General features: G+C 39.3%; 3 protein-coding genes across 3 annotated transcripts; 2 read left to right on the forward strand and 1 right to left on the reverse strand.

The window, feature by feature from the left end:
- Nucleotides 1-1,552: 1,552 nt before the first annotated feature.
- ints14 (integrator complex subunit 14) lies at nucleotides 1,553-7,031 on the forward strand. The gene is made up of 12 exons (XM_056416666.1): nucleotides 1,553-1,571; nucleotides 1,712-1,996; nucleotides 2,140-2,247; nucleotides 2,450-2,605; nucleotides 3,183-3,301; nucleotides 3,405-3,547; nucleotides 3,630-3,722; nucleotides 4,161-4,305; nucleotides 4,437-4,570; nucleotides 4,912-5,030; nucleotides 6,067-6,132; nucleotides 6,221-7,031. The coding sequence occupies exons 2-12, from the start codon at nucleotides 1,775-1,777 to the stop codon at nucleotides 6,452-6,454; spliced, it is 1,539 nt and encodes a 512-aa protein (XP_056272641.1). The 5' UTR covers nucleotides 1,553-1,571; nucleotides 1,712-1,774; the 3' UTR covers nucleotides 6,455-7,031.
- A 65-nt stretch (nucleotides 7,032-7,096) lies between these two features.
- Nucleotides 7,097-11,027, reverse strand: hacd3 (3-hydroxyacyl-CoA dehydratase 3). Its single transcript, XM_056416667.1, has 11 exons — nucleotides 10,861-11,027; nucleotides 10,397-10,439; nucleotides 10,232-10,305; nucleotides 9,970-10,134; nucleotides 9,776-9,821; nucleotides 9,550-9,660; nucleotides 9,307-9,434; nucleotides 9,089-9,201; nucleotides 7,666-7,772; nucleotides 7,459-7,590; nucleotides 7,097-7,346 (listed from the first exon to the last, which is right to left on the reverse strand). The coding sequence occupies exons 1-11, from the start codon at nucleotides 10,936-10,938 to the stop codon at nucleotides 7,270-7,272; spliced, it is 1,074 nt and encodes a 357-aa protein (XP_056272642.1). The 5' UTR covers nucleotides 10,939-11,027; the 3' UTR covers nucleotides 7,097-7,269.
- A 186-nt stretch (nucleotides 11,028-11,213) lies between these two features.
- ppcdc (phosphopantothenoylcysteine decarboxylase) lies at nucleotides 11,214-15,248 on the forward strand. The gene is made up of 5 exons (XM_056416668.1): nucleotides 11,214-11,361; nucleotides 12,042-12,137; nucleotides 12,388-12,516; nucleotides 12,630-12,798; nucleotides 13,983-15,248. Exons 1-5 carry the CDS (start codon nucleotides 11,218-11,220, stop codon nucleotides 14,075-14,077), a joined length of 633 nt encoding a protein of 210 aa, XP_056272643.1. The 5' UTR covers nucleotides 11,214-11,217; the 3' UTR covers nucleotides 14,078-15,248.
- Nucleotides 15,249-18,101: the final 2,853 nt, after the last annotated feature.

An 18,101-nucleotide genomic window follows, 5' to 3' on the forward strand; every position in this document is an offset into this window, starting at 1 on the left:
TCTTTAATCCTGAATGTTTATGAGAACATTTAATTTGCCAAACTGAACACCCATATGGCATCTTGTGAGTGTTCGTGAAGGGCTTAACATGTCTAGAAGAGAGCCCTGAACCCATATTGGCTAATGTGGCTAACTTACCTAACATAAGCATACTAATAAACCATCACACTATGCAAATTGTTTATTATAATTGGTGAAATGAATTTAAAAGCTGGCCCTTGGGAGTTAAATAAAAATAATCGATGGCAATAAAAAAGTAATCAAACAAAGTACAGATGGCATAATTATCTAAAGCCAATCTCTTTACATAACTCCTTAATCACACACACCCAGTTATAAACATATAACATAACATGGATATAGTTGTATGTGTATATATATATATATATATATATATATATAGAAACAGTTTTTTGGATGATGATGAAGATAGTCATAGACAGAAAATGCCAAACAGAAAAAGATGCTGCAATTGATTAACATATCTATTCACCCCAAAGACCTCTTCAGAAACCTGTGATATGGTGCCTGATTTTGAATGAATGCAGCTCAAGGGCCACTTTATCCTGCTGTGGCCTCTTTGCTCTCTCTCTCTCTGCTCTCTCTCTCTCTTTATGTCTGTGTAAGGCCTGTAAAGTCTTGGGCCGAGACCAAGCGGCAGTGTTTGACCTGGTGATGAGAGCGAGCTGCACACAATGCTTAATGGGGGTTAGAACGGTGAATTAACCCTAGTTTGGTCTGTAAACTATTTAATTATAGCATTGTGATAATTGGTATAATTCTGGACCATATTACACGACAACATGCCATGTTGGTAGACATAAATCATAAGTGAAGGTACCCACTCATTGACAGCTTTGTTAAATAAATGTACTGGTACAGTATAAATCAATCAGGGAATTCATGAGAGATCCCACTAAGACGTTGTATGTATTATTGGACATTTAAGGGTTCTTCTTCGTTTTGTTCAATGGCGATAGCTTGAATGTTGGCCAAAGGAGAAAACTAAAATCTAAACTAAAAATGAAACGCATGATCTGTATTAACTAAACTCAAACAAGGCATACTATTTTATTAATGTTATAGTTGGGAGGGGCCAGAGAGGTCGCTGTTTTGTGTGGTCAAATTACCTTCATGTTCTCCTTCTTATTTATTATTTTGTATATATATAACGTTTTCGGAATGTAAAAAGTAGAGGAGTCCAATATTTGTTGATCTGAAAATGGAGGACATATATTTCTGTGTCCATTTTTCATCAGAGAAAGGGGAACAATTCAGAAGAACAAACAGGAACTACTTCTTCCAAAGTGCACTGCTGTCGCCCGGACGGAAATAATGGCGCACAGTCGAACACACAAACACTGATGGCGAGCGAAACGTTGAATGGCAAGTAGCTATATTTAGTTGTTGTCATATTAATTAATCACTTTATAATATAACTTAAGGATAGTTATCTTCTCACAATTGGTCAATAGTAAACACAACTTTTCTTCCGTGTTGTCTTCTGCCGTTAACATGCAGAATGCGAGAGTCTGCTAGCCAACAATTGCTAACCTCTGCTGTGACCACAGGTTGTGACATGTTTTCTTTCTCTTCGCTGTAATGTCGTTAATGGTCGTAGTTTCTTAACACGCTCCGCCAGAGACAGGAAGTGACGCCATGTAATGTTACGTTCGCTAACTTCTCGTCTTCCTCTTAATTGTGTCTTCAGTGAGAGCACATCGGCGGGTCCTTTGAGTCCAGCGTGTTGTTGGTCATCTCTAAGCAGGGCGCCATGCCTACCGTGGTCTTGATGGACGTGTCTCTGTCCATGACGCGGCCGGTGTCGCTGGACGGCAGCGATGAGTTCCAGAGGAAGAACCTGGCTGTCCACGGACTAAACATGTTGTTTGAACACATGGCCTCAAACTACCGCTTGGAGTTCACCTCGCTGATGGCTTTTTCTTCCCTGTGGGAGCTCTTGGTGCCTTTCACCAGAGATTACAATACATTACAGGTAAACAAAAATATATACATAACATATCCTCACTTGATAAATTAACTTCGAAATGTCAAAGCAGGTTTTCTCTCCTGAGTCACGACCTGATTTGACCAACATTAGAGGAGGATGAACTAATGTATGTGTTTTTTTCTACACAGGAGGCTCTGAGCACCCTGGAAGACTATGACAAGACATGTGTAGAAGGCGCTCTTAATGGAGTTAGTAACGTGGTTCAGCAGGAGTGGGGCAGTGCCTGTCCCTGCCAGGTGAATTGGCAGATCCTTTATACAACATCATCACACCTCCTTGATAAAGCTGGTGTGGCAGATCCTTTTTACAACATCATCACACGTTGATAAAGCTGGTGTGCGGTCAAATAATGTTTTCATAGTGATTGCAGTCATCTGTACCCATTTATTGCTGCATGGGTTTGGTTCTGTTTATGTACCTCTTTCTTTTGTCCTGCAGGTGGTGCTAGTTACTGATGGATCTCTTGGTATTGGAAAGGGTTCCTTACGCCACTCCCTCCAAACACGGAAGCATCGAGGGGATGACAAGAAGTTCCCACTCCCTTTCCCTTTCCCTACCAAACTGTTCATCATGTCTGTAGCCAATGCAGAGGAGGTACTGACTGAGTCAACAATTGATTTCTACTTATTTGCATTTTGACCTGAACACAGTCTGTGTAAAACGATGGAGAAAATGAGATCAGATGCCACGCAACCAGAAGCAGCTGGTCAGAAACGAGATCTAAGTTGATGGCTTCTACTAGGCCTTGATAGCTTAGATAATGTTGAAGACATTTTAGCATGAGAGAGGGGCAGTTTGACAGTACCCTTCCCTGAAGTGAGATGGAAGTGATCTTCAGAATACAGGAACACCTGCACATCCATTTACAGTTCTTTGAGCGAGAGTTACTTTATTGTAAATAAGAATATGTGTCCACATGACATACTTGAAGCAGTGATTTAAAGACGAAAAACGATATTTGGCCTTGGTAGAAAATATTAGTTTTCTTATTCCTCCACTACTGCATTGAGCGTATTATTTTTTTGTGTTATTTGTGTTAAGCAGCAACAGTTTTCTATTCTGTACCTGGGAAGTATCAAACTTAAAATTGAAAGCTTATGGTAATTTAACGCTGAGCGCAATAGATTTAATATCTGCAACCATTGCACATCCTTGTCTTGTGTAAATGCAGTTGCAGATGACTGATGCCATGGACAACTTGGAGGAGCTACTTCGTCTCAGCGGAGGGGATGGACAGATCTTTACCATGGAGGGACCACTTTGCATGAAGAGTGTGCAGGCCATGTTTGGGTATGACCCTTACTGGAAAGTAATCCAGAAAGAAATGTACTTTTCAATATTTATATGTTTACTGAGGTACCTTTGCCCATCGAATGTCTTTGTATGTCCTCAGGAGGCTGATTGATCACGCGTACTCTCCCTTCCATGCTGTCCTGCACTGTGGGAACTTGTCCTCAGACGTCCAGGTGTTCCCTCGGCCTGAGCCTATTGTGATGGATGAAGAGGTGGAGCCCATGCCCCGATCAGTCAATATAGGTAAGCAGCTGACTTCTAATTTCACAATTTAGAGTTCAAAATTAAAAAAAGTTCCCATCATCAAATCTTTATTCTGTTTCAGATTTGGAAATTGTGGGCTTCATTGAAATTGCTGACATTGCCAGTCCTCCTGTTATTTCCAGACACTTGGTATTACCTATTAATGTAAACAAAGGTTAGTGTTGAACATTGTTTGTGTTGTGAATCAGCTGTATACCTCTTTGATTTGGTGTAACACATTTTCACAGAAAATATGCTGATTCTGTTTTAAGCAACACATTGTTTAAAATTGGTTTCCCCTGCATTGTATGTTCCCTGCTTCAAGAAAACACTATTTACTACGGTTTACATTCTTTCATATCTTTCTGCAACAAGGACAGCTCATATTTCAATAAGTTTCAATAAGAAACAGACCAATCAGTGACTAAAAAACAAAGTTTAAACAAAGCATTTGTGATGCAAATATTTTGGAAATCCCCTTTTTATACAGATAATTGTCCCTTTCCATCGTCAAAGTTAACACGTCTTTCTTCAAAACACAGATTTAAATCAATTAGCCCTTAGTATGCAATATTATGGTATTTTCAATGTGTTTTATTCATATTGCTTTCAGAGGTGGATGAAGTTGGCACAGGAGCCACAGATGAGCTCGAGGAGGAACCCTCTGCCAGTCAAATGGCAGGCAAAAGCCCAAATTTCTGTGTACTTTTACATGGCAGCCTTAAAGTAGAGGGCATGGTGGCACTGGTTCAGCTGGGGTGAGATGCAACAGAGCTTTTATTAATTAATTTAAATTGTTTAAAAAATGTCGTGCATTTATATATCAAGACACCTGCAGAGTATAACAATATATGATGAAAAGGCCTAAATGTAGTTTGCTTTTCCTCAGGCCAGAGTGGTATGGCATGCTGTACTCCCAAGCAGACAGTAAAAAGAAATCAAACCTGATGATGTCCCTGTTTGAGCCCGGTCCAGAGCCTCTGCCTTGGCTGGGCAAGATCACTCATTTGGGACCAATATCGGGTAACTCATCACCCCTTTCTTTCTCTGCAGAGACATGTCAAACAAGCAAACTGCAAGTTTTAGAACAAAACATCAGCATTTTCTTTTGGTGCACTGTTCATACACTCCACATGTTCCTGAATCATCATTTTCCGTGCGACACATTTGGGATATTTTAAAACTCTGCATTTGAATGTAACTTATGACACGGACAATCCTGTTAGGCTAGATAATTGTTGCTGCTTTTCTTACTGTTTTTCTGTTCATAATCAAGCAGTTAATAATTTATTGTTTTTATTTGTCTGACTTTGACCCCGATACTGACTTCACTCTGATGTTTTATGATTGTCCTGGTATTTCAGAGGCTGCTGAAAATCCCTATGGAGAAGATGACAGTAAAAGTCCTTTCCCTCTGCAGCCGTCAGCCAAACGAAGCTACGCGCAGAACGTCACTGTCTGGATTAAAGCCAGTGGGCTACAGGTACCGTACAATCACAATAGAAGCACCAATGTTTGTTTAAGTTCCAAGACAACAGACAGTTGGTTTCAGTCGATAAGTCATAATTACTTGCCGTCCTTGGTCTGTGATCCCAAAGTCCACATGACATGGAACTTACTGGAGGGAGTGTTGTCTCTCAATGCATTGCAGCTACGGCCTTTCTCAATGAATGGTATCACAACTTAGAGTAATTAACTGGTTGAAAAAGTAAACGGAATATAGCATGAACCTACTGAGATATTATTGTATACTATTACACTGAGATTGTAACGATAATAATTAGTGTGCGTTTTTCCACTCATCCATCTCCATTCAACTCATAAAAAACCATACCAATATGGACATTTCAGATCATCCAAAGGATGTCGTTTAAATTAATTTAACCTAAATTGAATGTATATGGAGTTTTATTGAAGATGCATCTTAGCCCTCGCACGACCAACACCAACCATCCTGATGATCTGAACCCTCAGTTGTCAACATAGTAAATCCATCTTTACTATTCTTTTCATTCGATGCAAGCATGACACTTGTTTATGAGACATACAGCTAGTCTTAAACATGTTTTAGATCAGTTATTAAATGATTGTTCCTCCGTTTTTGGACTAACTATGTTCAGTATTGGGCCAAAGCATATTTCTAGTCGTCATTGACTTAACCCTTGTGTGGTGTTTTGTTTTTGTTATTCAGCCAGTGTTCGTGGGTCTGGTGGACCCGCTGCACGTTTGTGTTTTTAATTCAACACAATCAAACAATGTGATGTTAAAATACTCAACGGATGTTTACCTCATCCCAATTACAAACAATATAAACAACATACATGGTTAAATGAAATTGAGGAGAGGCAATCCCATTCGTAACTATAGTTGTCGTGGGATTTTTTTCAATAAAGTAGTTGGAGGCTGTAGCAGCGATGTGAAAGTGCTCATTCGTAAACCATCCCTCCTGATAAGATGTGATTCCTGAATAAGTGCCAATTGAATCTCATATCTGATGTAATTATGCTATCATTCTACAGACTGATGTCCAGAAGATCCTACGGAATGCAAGGAAATTGCCAGATAAAACTCAAACCTTCTACAAGGTAAATCTAGCTGAAAATGCCTCTTAACGATGGACCTAAACTTTATTTTCCTAATTCAACTGATGGTTTTGGTGTTTGGATCTGCCAGGAGCTGAACCGTCTTCGGAAGGCTGCCTTGGCGTTCGGTTTCTGGGAGCTCCTGAAGGGCGTGGCGGACCTGCTGGAGAGAGAGTGCACCCTGCTGCCGGACTCTGCCCATCCAGATGCTGCTTTCCAGCTCTCCCATGCCGCACAGCAACTCAAACTGGCCAGCACTGGTGACTCCCAGTATGCTGCTTTTGATCACAACATTGCTCCCATGCACACAGACTTCTCCAGCTGAGCCACGTCTGAATTAGAGAAAGTTCACCCAAACGATAGTATCCTCCGCCTGTCTGTGTTTAAGGAAATCAAAGGGGCTGCTTCAAGAAGCCATCCGTGGAACCTAAAGGAGTCCAATTGATGACTTAAGAGTTGTTATTTGACACTCGAACCATGGCGAACGGTACATAATGAGGTTTGTAAAATGTTAGAATGGTCTTTTCTTTTTTTGTACTTGTTCTTTTGTAGGACTGTTTTCACAAATTGTCCAGATAAGTTTTTATTCAGTCTCAAATAACATTTACAGGAAACCTGTGAAATGACTGTTATTGGCATTTAAAATTCAGGTAAAAATTATTAAATAAATCAGGGAAGGCATACAAAGTCTACATAGCAAGATATTATTGTACAGAATTAACAATTCTTTGATTTCAGAAGGCCCCAGTGTAATTTCCCCTGAGTTTTGTTGTACGGTTTAAAAATCTGGAATGTTAACAAATGTAAGTATTTGTTCAGAACGTTGTTCGTCATTCATACAAAATAACTAATAGTAGCAATATCACTGCAAAAAAAACACATTAAAAGAAAATTAATCAATATCTCATCATTATCTATGGCTTATTATAGATCTTCACTTATCTATGAAATACAAACATACAAACTCTTAAATCTTAAGAGAATTTAATCACCAGTTTGCATCATCTGTAGGATGTTCATGTTCAGAGAGAAAAACAACTTATAACAAAGTAGGAATGATTAGAACATGGTTTATGAGAACCATTTAAAACATGCTGCAGTAAGCGGGCAGCAAAGGCTTTGTGTAGTCAGTGCTGAATCTCAATTAGCTTTCCTCTTTTTGGTACGGAAGCGCCTCTTCCTCTGCTTGTGAAGATGACGGAAGTTGATAAACAGTCCTGAAGAGGGGGCGGTAAACCAAAAACTTTATCACAACACAAATGCTGACTTTAGATCAAACGCTTTGCTTCAAGATATATATGATTTTTAACAATTTTTATTAACACTTACCCAAAAACATGAGGACAAGGTAGACGTAGAGGACGTAAGAGAAGCTGATGGACGCACCGACAGCTTTCGGCAGAGCAATGCTGAAGAGTTTAGTCTCTTCAAAGACAGGAATGGATTGTATCACAGCAACAGCTACAAGAGATGGGGAGATACTTTTAAGAACTTGCATGACTAGTTATTAATTCTGAGGGACATAAACAAGCTCACCTTCAGCTACAACCCCTAATGGGTACAGTGGGATCCAGACTGTGTACCGTAGCCATGTGAGGGTTTTCCACTCTGTATTGACACAGCCCAGCATGTAAAACGGATACCTGAAATTGGGTCAAGTCAGTTTTAGTGAGGAAACGCAACACGTTTTTTAATCAACTGACACATCAATAGCAGTCCAGCTGATTAGTAAACCGTGACCTCAAAACCTTTGTCAAATTGAACCTGTGTTGCTTCTGCACTGACTGGATTTATACTTCACTGACTGCCTATTGTGCCTCTGAAGTTTTTTCAGAGTAAAATGTCCATGAGCAAAACTAATTTCTTATTTTGTCCAACTAACAGTCCAAACCCCAAAATATTCAAGTTACTTTACGGTTAAGAAAAGCGAAGTAATATTATATTTGAGAACTTGGAACCATTACATGTTTGGCATTTATTATGGAATATACACTGCCATGTATAAATACTAGGGCTGTCAATCGATTAAAAAAAATTAACTAATTAATCGCACATTCTGAAATTCATTAATCGCGATTAAAAGTTTTTTTCTTCTTCTTTTTAAAGACCAAACTTCACACAGAGCTGTGTTTTCAAAGAGGCTTCTACCTATAAAGTGCCAGCGAGGTATTTAATATCGTGGATGATAAATTGTTTCTTCAGTGAAACATCCAGATAAGTAAAAAAAAACAAGTATATTTGAGACCCCATTGGTCCTGTCATCTTTAACACTGAACACAGCAGAACCAGTGGCCTTGGTAACTGACTGACATTCACATATGTCCTGTTCACCCTCTGGAGGCTGGGCTCATGTCTCCATTTTACAAAAAAATGTTAATTCACCTTTTAAAGGCGTTTGCATGTGACACATACCCACGTGTTATACATCAAACTTTACAGAACAATCTCAGCTCTATACACAGAGGCACAGTTGTCCTCATGCCGTGTTCTCTGGCTTCTGACTGACAGGTTGCTAATGAGCCTCACCTGTGAGGTGGGGAGGTCCTTTGTGATTTACTGAGTGTTCATTGGTTGTTTTTTTCGCTAAATGTTGACAGACAAATGGATTGACAAATCACAGTGAAGGTTTCGTGTGACGAGTTCTTTCCGCGCCGCGTCATCCGACACGTTTATTGTTTAAACTTCTATATCTTATATCCACAATTCAGCTGAAGTTCGTCCATGAACCTATGGAGTCATTTGACATATTGACTTCATACAGAAGATTGTGCTGAGACATTGACTTAAAATAATCAGAATCTACCAAGTCCAAACAAATGACCACATGTTCACCACGAACAATTCAAGAACTATATTGTCATAATACATGTACAGTAAAGTTGCGTCAGCCTCAAATTGTTCATTGTATCAACAACTTCACACACAGTGACAAACAACGACAAAGCAGAGTCATAATTACCTAAAAATCTCAATGGTGCTCCACAGATAGAAAACGAAGAACACAACCGGCTGGTTGTGCATTTCTTCCACACTACCAAAAATGATGAAGAGAATGAAATTCCTTCCAACCACCTAGTAATAGAACAAAACCCACAACAAATAGTTATTAGACTGAAGACGTATTGGTACAGTTACAAAAAGCAGGTGACTGAACATCAAACAAATGAGCAACCATACCTGTATAAGAGTCGGAATAACTCCTGACCGGACTACACCAAAAGCAGCGTTGAGGACCTCTACTGCTGCCAGGATCTGGCAGAAGAACATCACGTCCGATATGGTGTGAAATGTGTCGTACAGAGAATCTGACGTGAGAGTAGTGTTATAAATGATGGGTCTTGCCAGGTTTTTGAGAAGAAATTGATCAGAGAAGGCAAAACAATGAGAAAGTTGAGCCCCAGAAGTCTTCCATTTCCTCACCTTGGCCAAAGATGAAGAGCCGCACTGTCATGTTGACGAAGATCCAGGAAAAACCAAGAAACTGAACCAGATTATAGACAAACAACAATCCTGTTGTCAGGCTGACAAACCCTGAAACATTGAAAAGAAAGATAAATTGAGGAAACACACACATATATATATATATATACACTTTTCTTTTTTACTTTAGAGAAACCGGCATTCATCCAAACAGATGTGCACTCACCTTTCTCTTCATGCTGCTGAGACTTCAACCTGTTCTTTTTTTCCTCCTTATTAAAGTAAAAAAATATATATATGATCTTTGGCTTCGTTATCAATAATACATTTTACAATATTGACCGAGGTTTTCAAGACGGCTGTCAAATGCACAGGGTGCTGTGTGTAAATGTCCCACAGATGCAAAAACATAATGCTCACCTTTTCCCGGATCTCCATCTCAGCATCTGACTCGTCCAGCCAGCGGTCAAAGTCCGGAGCCAGGAAGACTGGTTTGCGCTCCTGTCGCGTCAGTCTTTCCCACCAGCCTCGCTGCTCTTTCTGCAAAGTAATATTCACCTGCCGCTGCGTGGACCTGTCACTCACCTGGACACACATGAGCACAATCAACACATCTAGTAGGCATAGGTGAGAAAGGAGCACGACATGATATCTCGGACTGCTCTTTAAATGGAGGACATACCTCGGACTTTACTGGTAAAAGAAACTCCAAACTGAACTCGTATTCATTTAGTCCTTTTGCTCCATGACCCTGGGCTATACACACACACAAAAAAAAACAATTTTACAAATTGTGAACTTCTTTAAACATTTGCATTTCAGAATTTGAACATGAAGTGTCTGTCACCTCGAAACTGAAGCACTTGTTCATGTACATGGACTTCGATATTCTGCAAAATGAAAGAGAGGCAGAGGGTGAGCTTATTCTTCCTCTCACAGAGTTCGAATGCAAGAATTTTATTACAACCTGCCATGTGCACACAGCGGACGAGACAACAATAATAACCTATTCAAAGCAGATTCAAAACAGTCAAACTAAGGCTAGAAAACAAATCTGCAATCCATCAACAACAGTACAATTTGATTATGAGCTCCAATAATGTCCTTGTTTGAAGTAACTTGAGGACACGCGCGTGCACACTGATGCAAAGTGTAGAAGCTACCCAGCAGTGTGGCATGTTTAGGCACCTGCACCCTTCATTTGCTTAATTGATTATTAACCTTAAGAGGCAACGTGTATCGTGCAGGAGGCTGAGGAAACGTGAGCGCAGGCAGTGTGGGTTGCCCCAGCAGGTTCTCAGGTTAGCTCACCTGAGCGTCTGTCAGCTCCACTCGCAGGTAGATGTCTTCATGCCGTTGAGCCCAGGACACCAGAGGTGTGAGCGGCATTGTTCTGTCTTATGGTTCAACCAAATATATCAGGCTGGACAAACAAGGAATGCTCTCATTTCATGCTACCTGCCGTGACCCGGCTTCAGCTAATACCCAGAATATCACGCGAGCGCGCGCAAACTGTCAACGTAGCGACGTGCTCGTGCAGGAGACTGCGCCGTCGGTCGTGCTCTCCTCTGATTGGCTGGCGGGGAATATTTACGGAAATAGTAACGTGGACGTTGATTCACAGGAGCGACCGTTTCTTTAATGATCTATTCTGGTTGATATACTAATATGCAGAAAGAGGAGCATGTTTCCGGTCTAAAAGCTGGTTTGTCCAAATCTTGCGGGACATTTTGTGTTCTTGTTGGCGTGACGGGAAGCGTTGCAGCTTTGAAGCTGCCGCTTTTAGTATCCCAGCTTCTTCAGCTCCCTGGGGTGAGCTACTTCGCCTTCATTCGTTTATCCAGAGCTTGCTTTTAACCACTGGCTCTTCTGTCTGTCTCAGTTACTTGCACCCCGAGTAAATGCCAATGCACCCTCACACGTGATTGTTTCCCCACACGAGAGAGAGCCTAACTCCCCCTGACGCAAGATGGAGACATTGCAGCTGTATACGACTCCACAGTGTAATCACGTTGTTATAGTTAGGTTATATTAGTCAGCGACATTATTGTTGTTTTACTTAGAGTTTTAAACTCTAGGAGTTATCGTATGTAATAACAACAATTTAAGGGACAAGGTCATAAAATATATAGCATGCCATTAAAATGTCACAGCATCGTATCCCGTACAAAAAGCGAATCAACATTTATCTTTAAAAAGTTTTACTATAGTTTGCTCCCAAAAAAAGCATACCACGTGATAACATGATACGATAATAGTGTGTCTCTAGATGTACAGTCAAAACCACATGCCTGGTGTCATTGGGCAAATCTTCCTAAACAATTATGTGAAAGGTGCTAAGGTTTTCTAAAATATAAGACCAATAAAGATAAGATCAGTTAATCAACATGTGTATGAGTTTATTGTTAGTTTCCCACCTTTTCAACACTATAGCAAAAAAAAAAAAATATTTAAAATCCTTGTGACTCTTACTGTCTTGTTGTATGCTTTAGGTGGATATAAGAGTCGTCACCACGGAGCATGCCAAGCACTTCTACAATTCTGCAGAGGTTTCGGCACAACTCTACAGTGACATGGATGAGTGGGAGGTAATTTATTTTTGTTCCTAGCTTAGTCAGTATTAACTGATATATATATATATATATATATATATATATATATATATCCGCATATAGTCCATTTTAAGGTCCCTGGATGTCCTTAAAAAGTATCTTTTCAAATATTAAAATAATATATGCCAAACGACATTGAATGATTTTGAAACTGGTCTAAAGTATTATGCAGTGAGGAAGTAAGTGAGTCAATTGTTGTGTTCCTAACAGCATGTCTCTGTTCTAGCTGTGGACCCAGAGATCTGATCCTGTGTTGCACATTGAGCTACGACGCTGGGCAGACCTACTTGTCATTGCTCCTCTTGATGCGAACACTCTTGGAAAGATTGCAAATGGAATTTGTGACAATCTCTTGGTAAGAATATGGAATGATTATGTGAATACCTTAAAAAAATGGAATGGCAAGTAATAATTCATAACATGATTTCTAGAAAATTATTTCCAAGTTGATTAGTCTTGTCTTGGCAGACCTGTGTGGTTAGAGCCTGGGACACCAGCCGCCCTCTCCTCTTCTGCCCTGCAATGAATACAGCTATGTGGAAGCATCCCATTACAGCCCAGCAGGTATCCAGGCTCACAGAGTTTGGATATGTGGAAATCCCTTGCATTTCTAAAAAGCTAGTATGTGGCGATGAAGGTGGGTTTAAAATGATGTATCTATAACCTCTACTTTCACCTTGAGATGTCTCAGAATGCAGGACACTGTTGGTTTAACCAAAACAACAGAACACTGGTTCTAGCTTAAGGCACTTCCATTTTGTAGAATAATACAGATAACAGTTTTAGGTATGCAGGTTAATCAACAAATAATTCTTACAGACACAGCATATATAGGAATGGAAATGAGTCGACAAGTTGTGTGTAGCAGTACATGCAGTACGACCATATGATAGACGCGATATGTCGTGTATCATATGCTCATATCTGACCACAGACTTCAAGCTTTCAACCAGAGAGGGTTCTATGTTGTTATGTAGCATATCCATAGCTTTGGCATGCTTTCAGCTTAACGTATCAATAAATATATATGGGTTCTATCTAACCTTGATTGAACTACTTAACATTTTAACTTGTCAGTTATATTGGTGTTTTTATTAGAACATACTTAAAACTCGTGTTTGCAAATCCAATCCAGTACAAACATACATTCTGAGCATCCGCCCTAAGAATGAGCTCTTCAGCTAAGAATCCCATTAATGGCAGTTAACTAAGTGTACTTACTGAAGTTACTGTTTCACACTAATTTTAATAAGGTTAGCCCAAGGGTTTGAAGATGTTTGTTTTCATACAACATCCATTTAGTAATACTAGATTGTTTAATAAAGGATTACAAATATGGATCAGGTTTAAACAAGTTATGTACCGACTATTGCATCAGAGAATTGTTGTCAGACTGGCTTTGGGCAGAATACACTTACATAAACATAGTTCTTCCAGCATATTAACAAGCAGCACTTTTTACGTTCTTATTTACCTCCTTTGCTTTGTAAACTACTTTCTTTGTCATGTGTTTTGTGCTAATGAGAGAAAGTTAAAAAACTACTGTTTCTCTGAGAGTGATGTGTTCCCTTGATGCACTGGTGGGTCTGAACAACACGCTTAAATGACCCCACAGCACAGATTTAGATATGCAAACCCTGGGAGGGTAGAGGACATGTTCATTCAAGTGTGTTTGTGAGTTAGGAAAATGTGCAAAAGTGCATAAGCAGTAAGTACGGGTATGCGTCTTCATTGTATCATCACTTCCAGTCACTGACTGCTCATGTATTCTTTCCTTCAGACGGGGCTTGTGTAACTCTGTAAATCTTTACTTTGTTGCAGGAAAAGGGGCCATGGCAGAGGTATCGACTATTGTCGGTGTTGTCAATCAGTATCTTCAGAAACCAGATGAGACATCTCAGAAAACATGCACATGACATTGTATTCTTCAGTCAGCTGGCACCAAGACAGATATAAAATAAGCATGATGACTTGCCAACAAAATGAGTTTGTGTCCAAAGCCTCAGGGCCCGACACACCCAGGGCAAAGTGGTTTTCATCCAGTTTTCCTTCTATTGTTTGGATTGGGTGTATCCTCATCGACTGCCATCTTCCTGACTCTTTTTCATGGTGATTACTACACTGACACACTTTTGTGTATTTGTGTCATATACAACAGAACATAATTGGCAAAATGCTGTAAGTGTCACATTGTAAATACATTTAGATGTAAAACACTATTTGCAAATAGATTCCAACCATGTTTTTAAATGTTTTATTTTCTAGTTCATTTTCCCTTTCAAGGCTAACATTGAATCCCATTCCCATGTTTTTTTATTTAAGTGACAAAGTAGAAATAAAAGTAGAAATGTGGCCAGTATTGGTCCAGTGTGACCACTGACTGGCGTATGTTGTTCTGATAAGTGTCAAAACAACATGAGGCAAAATGAGCCGACAGGGAAATAACATGTTTTTCTTTCCCCTTTGCTTGATCTGGCCTGTTTGTTATTGTGTCCAAGGAGAGGTCTCGTTGTAAAATCTAAATATTGAGCAGCAACAGGTTCCATCTTTGCAGCCTTTATCCTCTGTGGACCTGATAAAGCCACAGCAGCTACATGACCACCAGCAATCTCCAGAGCTTCACTGCCTTGAAGCAGCTGGGTCAGCATCCTCTTCCTGTTGGCCCTCTTTCTCTCTCCTCACCTGCTCTTTAGCCACATGCATAGGCTCACATCAATACAGGCGGCCTTCGAATTCAAAGACCTCATGCCCCATTGTTGAAATCATCAAAATATTTAAACCATGACATCATACATCTTTAAAATAAAATTGACTATGATCTTTGAACAGAAACTGCATGTGGCAAAATTTTGCCTCTCTGCCAGGAATCTCCAATGGTCCAGGCAACAGGATCCTGAGTACATTCAGGAAAAGATCTTACTTTGGGTCGAAGGGGTAAAAATCCCTGAAATCAAACTTCTCCAGTGTGTCACCCGGGTGTGCGAGATTAACTTTTTAAAATGATCTGGTGATTTTCACTTGCGAGAGTCAGGAGCCTTTTGGGAACCGTGTGATGAACCACGAAATAAACATTTTGGTCGTTTAGCCTTTCTGTCGCATTCTTGACTGTCTTGAACAGGCATTGACACCTACTACCAACTTTGTGTTGCACTCTTGTCCTCAGCATCTCAACCACAGCCTCACTGTTTTCCAGCAAACTGTTCTGTTTATAGTCTTTCAAAAGAAGAAGAGAACAATCGAAATGTTTCTTTTCTAGTTGGCCGACATGGTTCCTGAAAGTTTTATTTCGACCTCATTACGTGAGATTTCATGAAACATGTTTTTTTTCCGTTTTTTAAAATGAGAAAACACTGGCGACAATGGAGTAGATATACACAGTAAATATATAAGATGAAATATAACAACCGTTATCTGGAGAGCACAGACAAATAAAACATAAGCAGCATAAATGTGGGTTTTAAAAGAGGGGTTGACTGTTTTTGAGAAGAGACATTTTAATGTGTTGGAAATAAGTGCATGTTTAGCTTTATGACAAACAAACTAATTTAATGATAGTGGCAAAAACAAGCACTTTTAGTGGACATTCATGACGGTGCTATCTTGGCCCCATACTTTGCAGCCACGAGCGGCTGCCATCTAATTGTCATCCCCTGTAAATCTGTTAGGCAAAAGAACATAAGCAAATAGGACGCTGGTTAAAAACACCAAAGTTCGTCTCTATTAGTCAAATGTCTTGCAAAATGAAAGCAAGAGAGGGTTTTGTTATTTTATCATGTTAGGTTTCAACAGCAATAAGTTTCACAATTTGGGGAATTTCAAACATGCTGTTGTTCAAGAAATAAATGTAACACGTTCAGCAAACATGGCCATTATGTAATAGTTGTAAGTCAATACATGCGTGTGATAATTAATGTGAACAACATTCTTCTTTTCTGAGTTATTGTAGTTTGAAATACTTTTTCTCGTATTCCTTTTCTGCATATACAGCAGGACACAACACAACAACATCAGCTGAGGTGTGTTTTCCCCAGATTGTCACAATTGGTTACAAGTACTGTCTTGATTTGGTAAACCTTTATTTAAAAAATGGAGAATAATGTAGGTCCTTATAATACTGTGGATTATATGAGATATAATTCTTTATAATTTGACAAAGTGCTTTTAACCATGACTGGAAGCGATGAAGGTCAAAAGTGATGAAACCCATAGTTGACATAGTTTCACATGTTTATCTCTGAAAACTCCTCATCCTAACAAACCAGTCTGGATTGTGTCAAGAGAAGAGAGAAGATGTCAAACCAAACCAGACATTGTCTTGTTTATAAATGAGCGAGCGGAAGCAGATGGGAACAACTGTCTTGCTTTTGCTAAACTGTAACGAGCTCAGCCTTGGAGATATGCTCTGCATTATTATCATGTCGAACAAGAAGTACTCCACCACACTGTTAAGATCTATATACTCAAACATTGTCATCCAGTAAACACAAACAACAGATTCACAAGCGCTGTGGGTATAGTATATAAGTTGATTCCTAAAATTCTTCTGTATTATACCTTTGATTGTTTTAGGGCACTCTTTAGAAAACAAGTAGTATTCCTGATCACATGCATCACTTAAATGTATTTCTTTGTCATTAAGCTGTAGACATATACTTATATACAAAACATTGAAATAGCTTTTTACTGAAACAGTCAACTGTCAAATGTTTTTAATTTTGTTCTAGTCTCCAGATAGTACTATGTCATCTTAGTTTATGTCCGTTGCCACCAAATCCTAGGGAGGCACGGAGAATTTGCTTTGCAAATAGCCGGGGGCATTGATACTGTTGAGCTGACGAGGTTGCAGCACATGGAGGCATGTGAATGGCTCTCCAGACCAAAAACATTCTTCCCTGAACTAAAACCTGTCCTGCTGCTATTGGCTCCTGTGTGACTCCACTAATGATGCAAAAAGAGCATTACATCAGCCACAAGGATAAGGGCGGTGTTGCCGAGACCTTGGGCACCCTGCAGGTGTGCCTAATGCGCATAATAACACTGTGTTCTCACAACTATGGAAAAATCCTTAAAACTACAGATAGGCTGTATTCAGATGCCATGTGCTCTTAAAGACTAAACATATACTACGTTTCTCTTCTGCTACTTAAACAACCTGTTTATCAAAAGATGTTTATTACAAGAACTCACTAACTAAACAAAGTCTCCCAAAGATATATTGCAGGACAAAATGGTGATTCCCACAAATTGAATATAAATACTTTTGTAAATGAAGGCTTACGTAACCAAATATAAAAAAAGCATACCAGCTCAATCATCATACTGGCTTCATACTTCTTGAAATAATAAACTCACTTCCTCAAAACAAATTAATTATTGCTCCTGTCATATTAGTAACCTCCTTTAATCATGTCCACATTATGACTTGTGGAATGACCGGTACGGATTAGCAATAGAAACGTGTTCTCCATGTCAGAAATATCATTGTGTGCATTCACACACGATCTTGTGCGTCTCTGGGTTCAACATGTACTCTCTGGCCTCTGGGAATATTGAACAGTGTTTCATCAGAAATGACTTCCTGGGAGATCACCTGCTCTCCTCCCCATGTCACCACATCTCACCTCATCGACTTTAAGAGTGGTAAACACAATTAGAACTTGTGGCATTAATATATTTATTATGTATACTTATAATGTGCTGTATGAACGCAATTATAAAGTTGTGTTTATTTATTACGCAATTATAAAGTTGTGTTATTTATTAGAATAAATATCAAAAATTAAGTCATAATGATAATAAAAAATAAATAATTGACAAAAAACATCCTAAAGGTCTGTGAAGCAGCTGGTATAAATGTATCAATCCTTTTGATGGACCAAAGACTAATAACCCTTCTTCAAGATCATTTGTTCATCTTAATAAAGGTTACGATTATCCGCT

Source organism: Pseudoliparis swirei, chromosome 6 (assembly GCF_029220125.1).
Source record: "Pseudoliparis swirei isolate HS2019 ecotype Mariana Trench chromosome 6, NWPU_hadal_v1, whole genome shotgun sequence".
NCBI classification, from domain to species: domain Eukaryota; kingdom Metazoa; phylum Chordata; class Actinopteri; order Perciformes; family Liparidae; genus Pseudoliparis; species Pseudoliparis swirei.

Coding starts and splice junctions, on each gene's coding strand:
- ppcdc (XM_056416668.1), top strand. CDS start 11,218: ATGCAGAAAGAGGAGCATGTTTCCGGTCTAAAAGCTGGTTTGTCCAAA. Junction 11,362..12,041: donor AGCTTCTTCAGCTCCCTGGG/GTGAGCTACTTC, acceptor TGTATGCTTTAG/GTGGATATAAGAGTCGTCAC. Junction 12,138..12,387: donor GTGACATGGATGAGTGGGAG/GTAATTTATTTT, acceptor TCTCTGTTCTAG/CTGTGGACCCAGAGATCTGA.
- ints14 (XM_056416666.1), top strand. CDS start 1,775: ATGCCTACCGTGGTCTTGATGGACGTGTCTCTGTCCATGACGCGGCCG. Junction 5,031..6,066: donor TTAAAGCCAGTGGGCTACAG/GTACCGTACAAT, acceptor ATCATTCTACAG/ACTGATGTCCAGAAGATCCT. Junction 6,133..6,220: donor AAACTCAAACCTTCTACAAG/GTAAATCTAGCT, acceptor TGGATCTGCCAG/GAGCTGAACCGTCTTCGGAA.
- hacd3 (XM_056416667.1), bottom strand. CDS start 10,938: ATGCCGCTCACACCTCTGGTGTCCTGGGCTCAACGGCATGAAGACATC. Junction 10,440..10,860: donor TGGAGCTGACAGACGCTCAG/GTGAGCTAACCT, acceptor TTCATTTTGCAG/AATATCGAAGTCCATGTACA. Junction 7,591..7,665: donor ATTAGGGGTTGTAGCTGAAG/GTGAGCTTGTTT, acceptor CATCTCTTGTAG/CTGTTGCTGTGATACAATCC.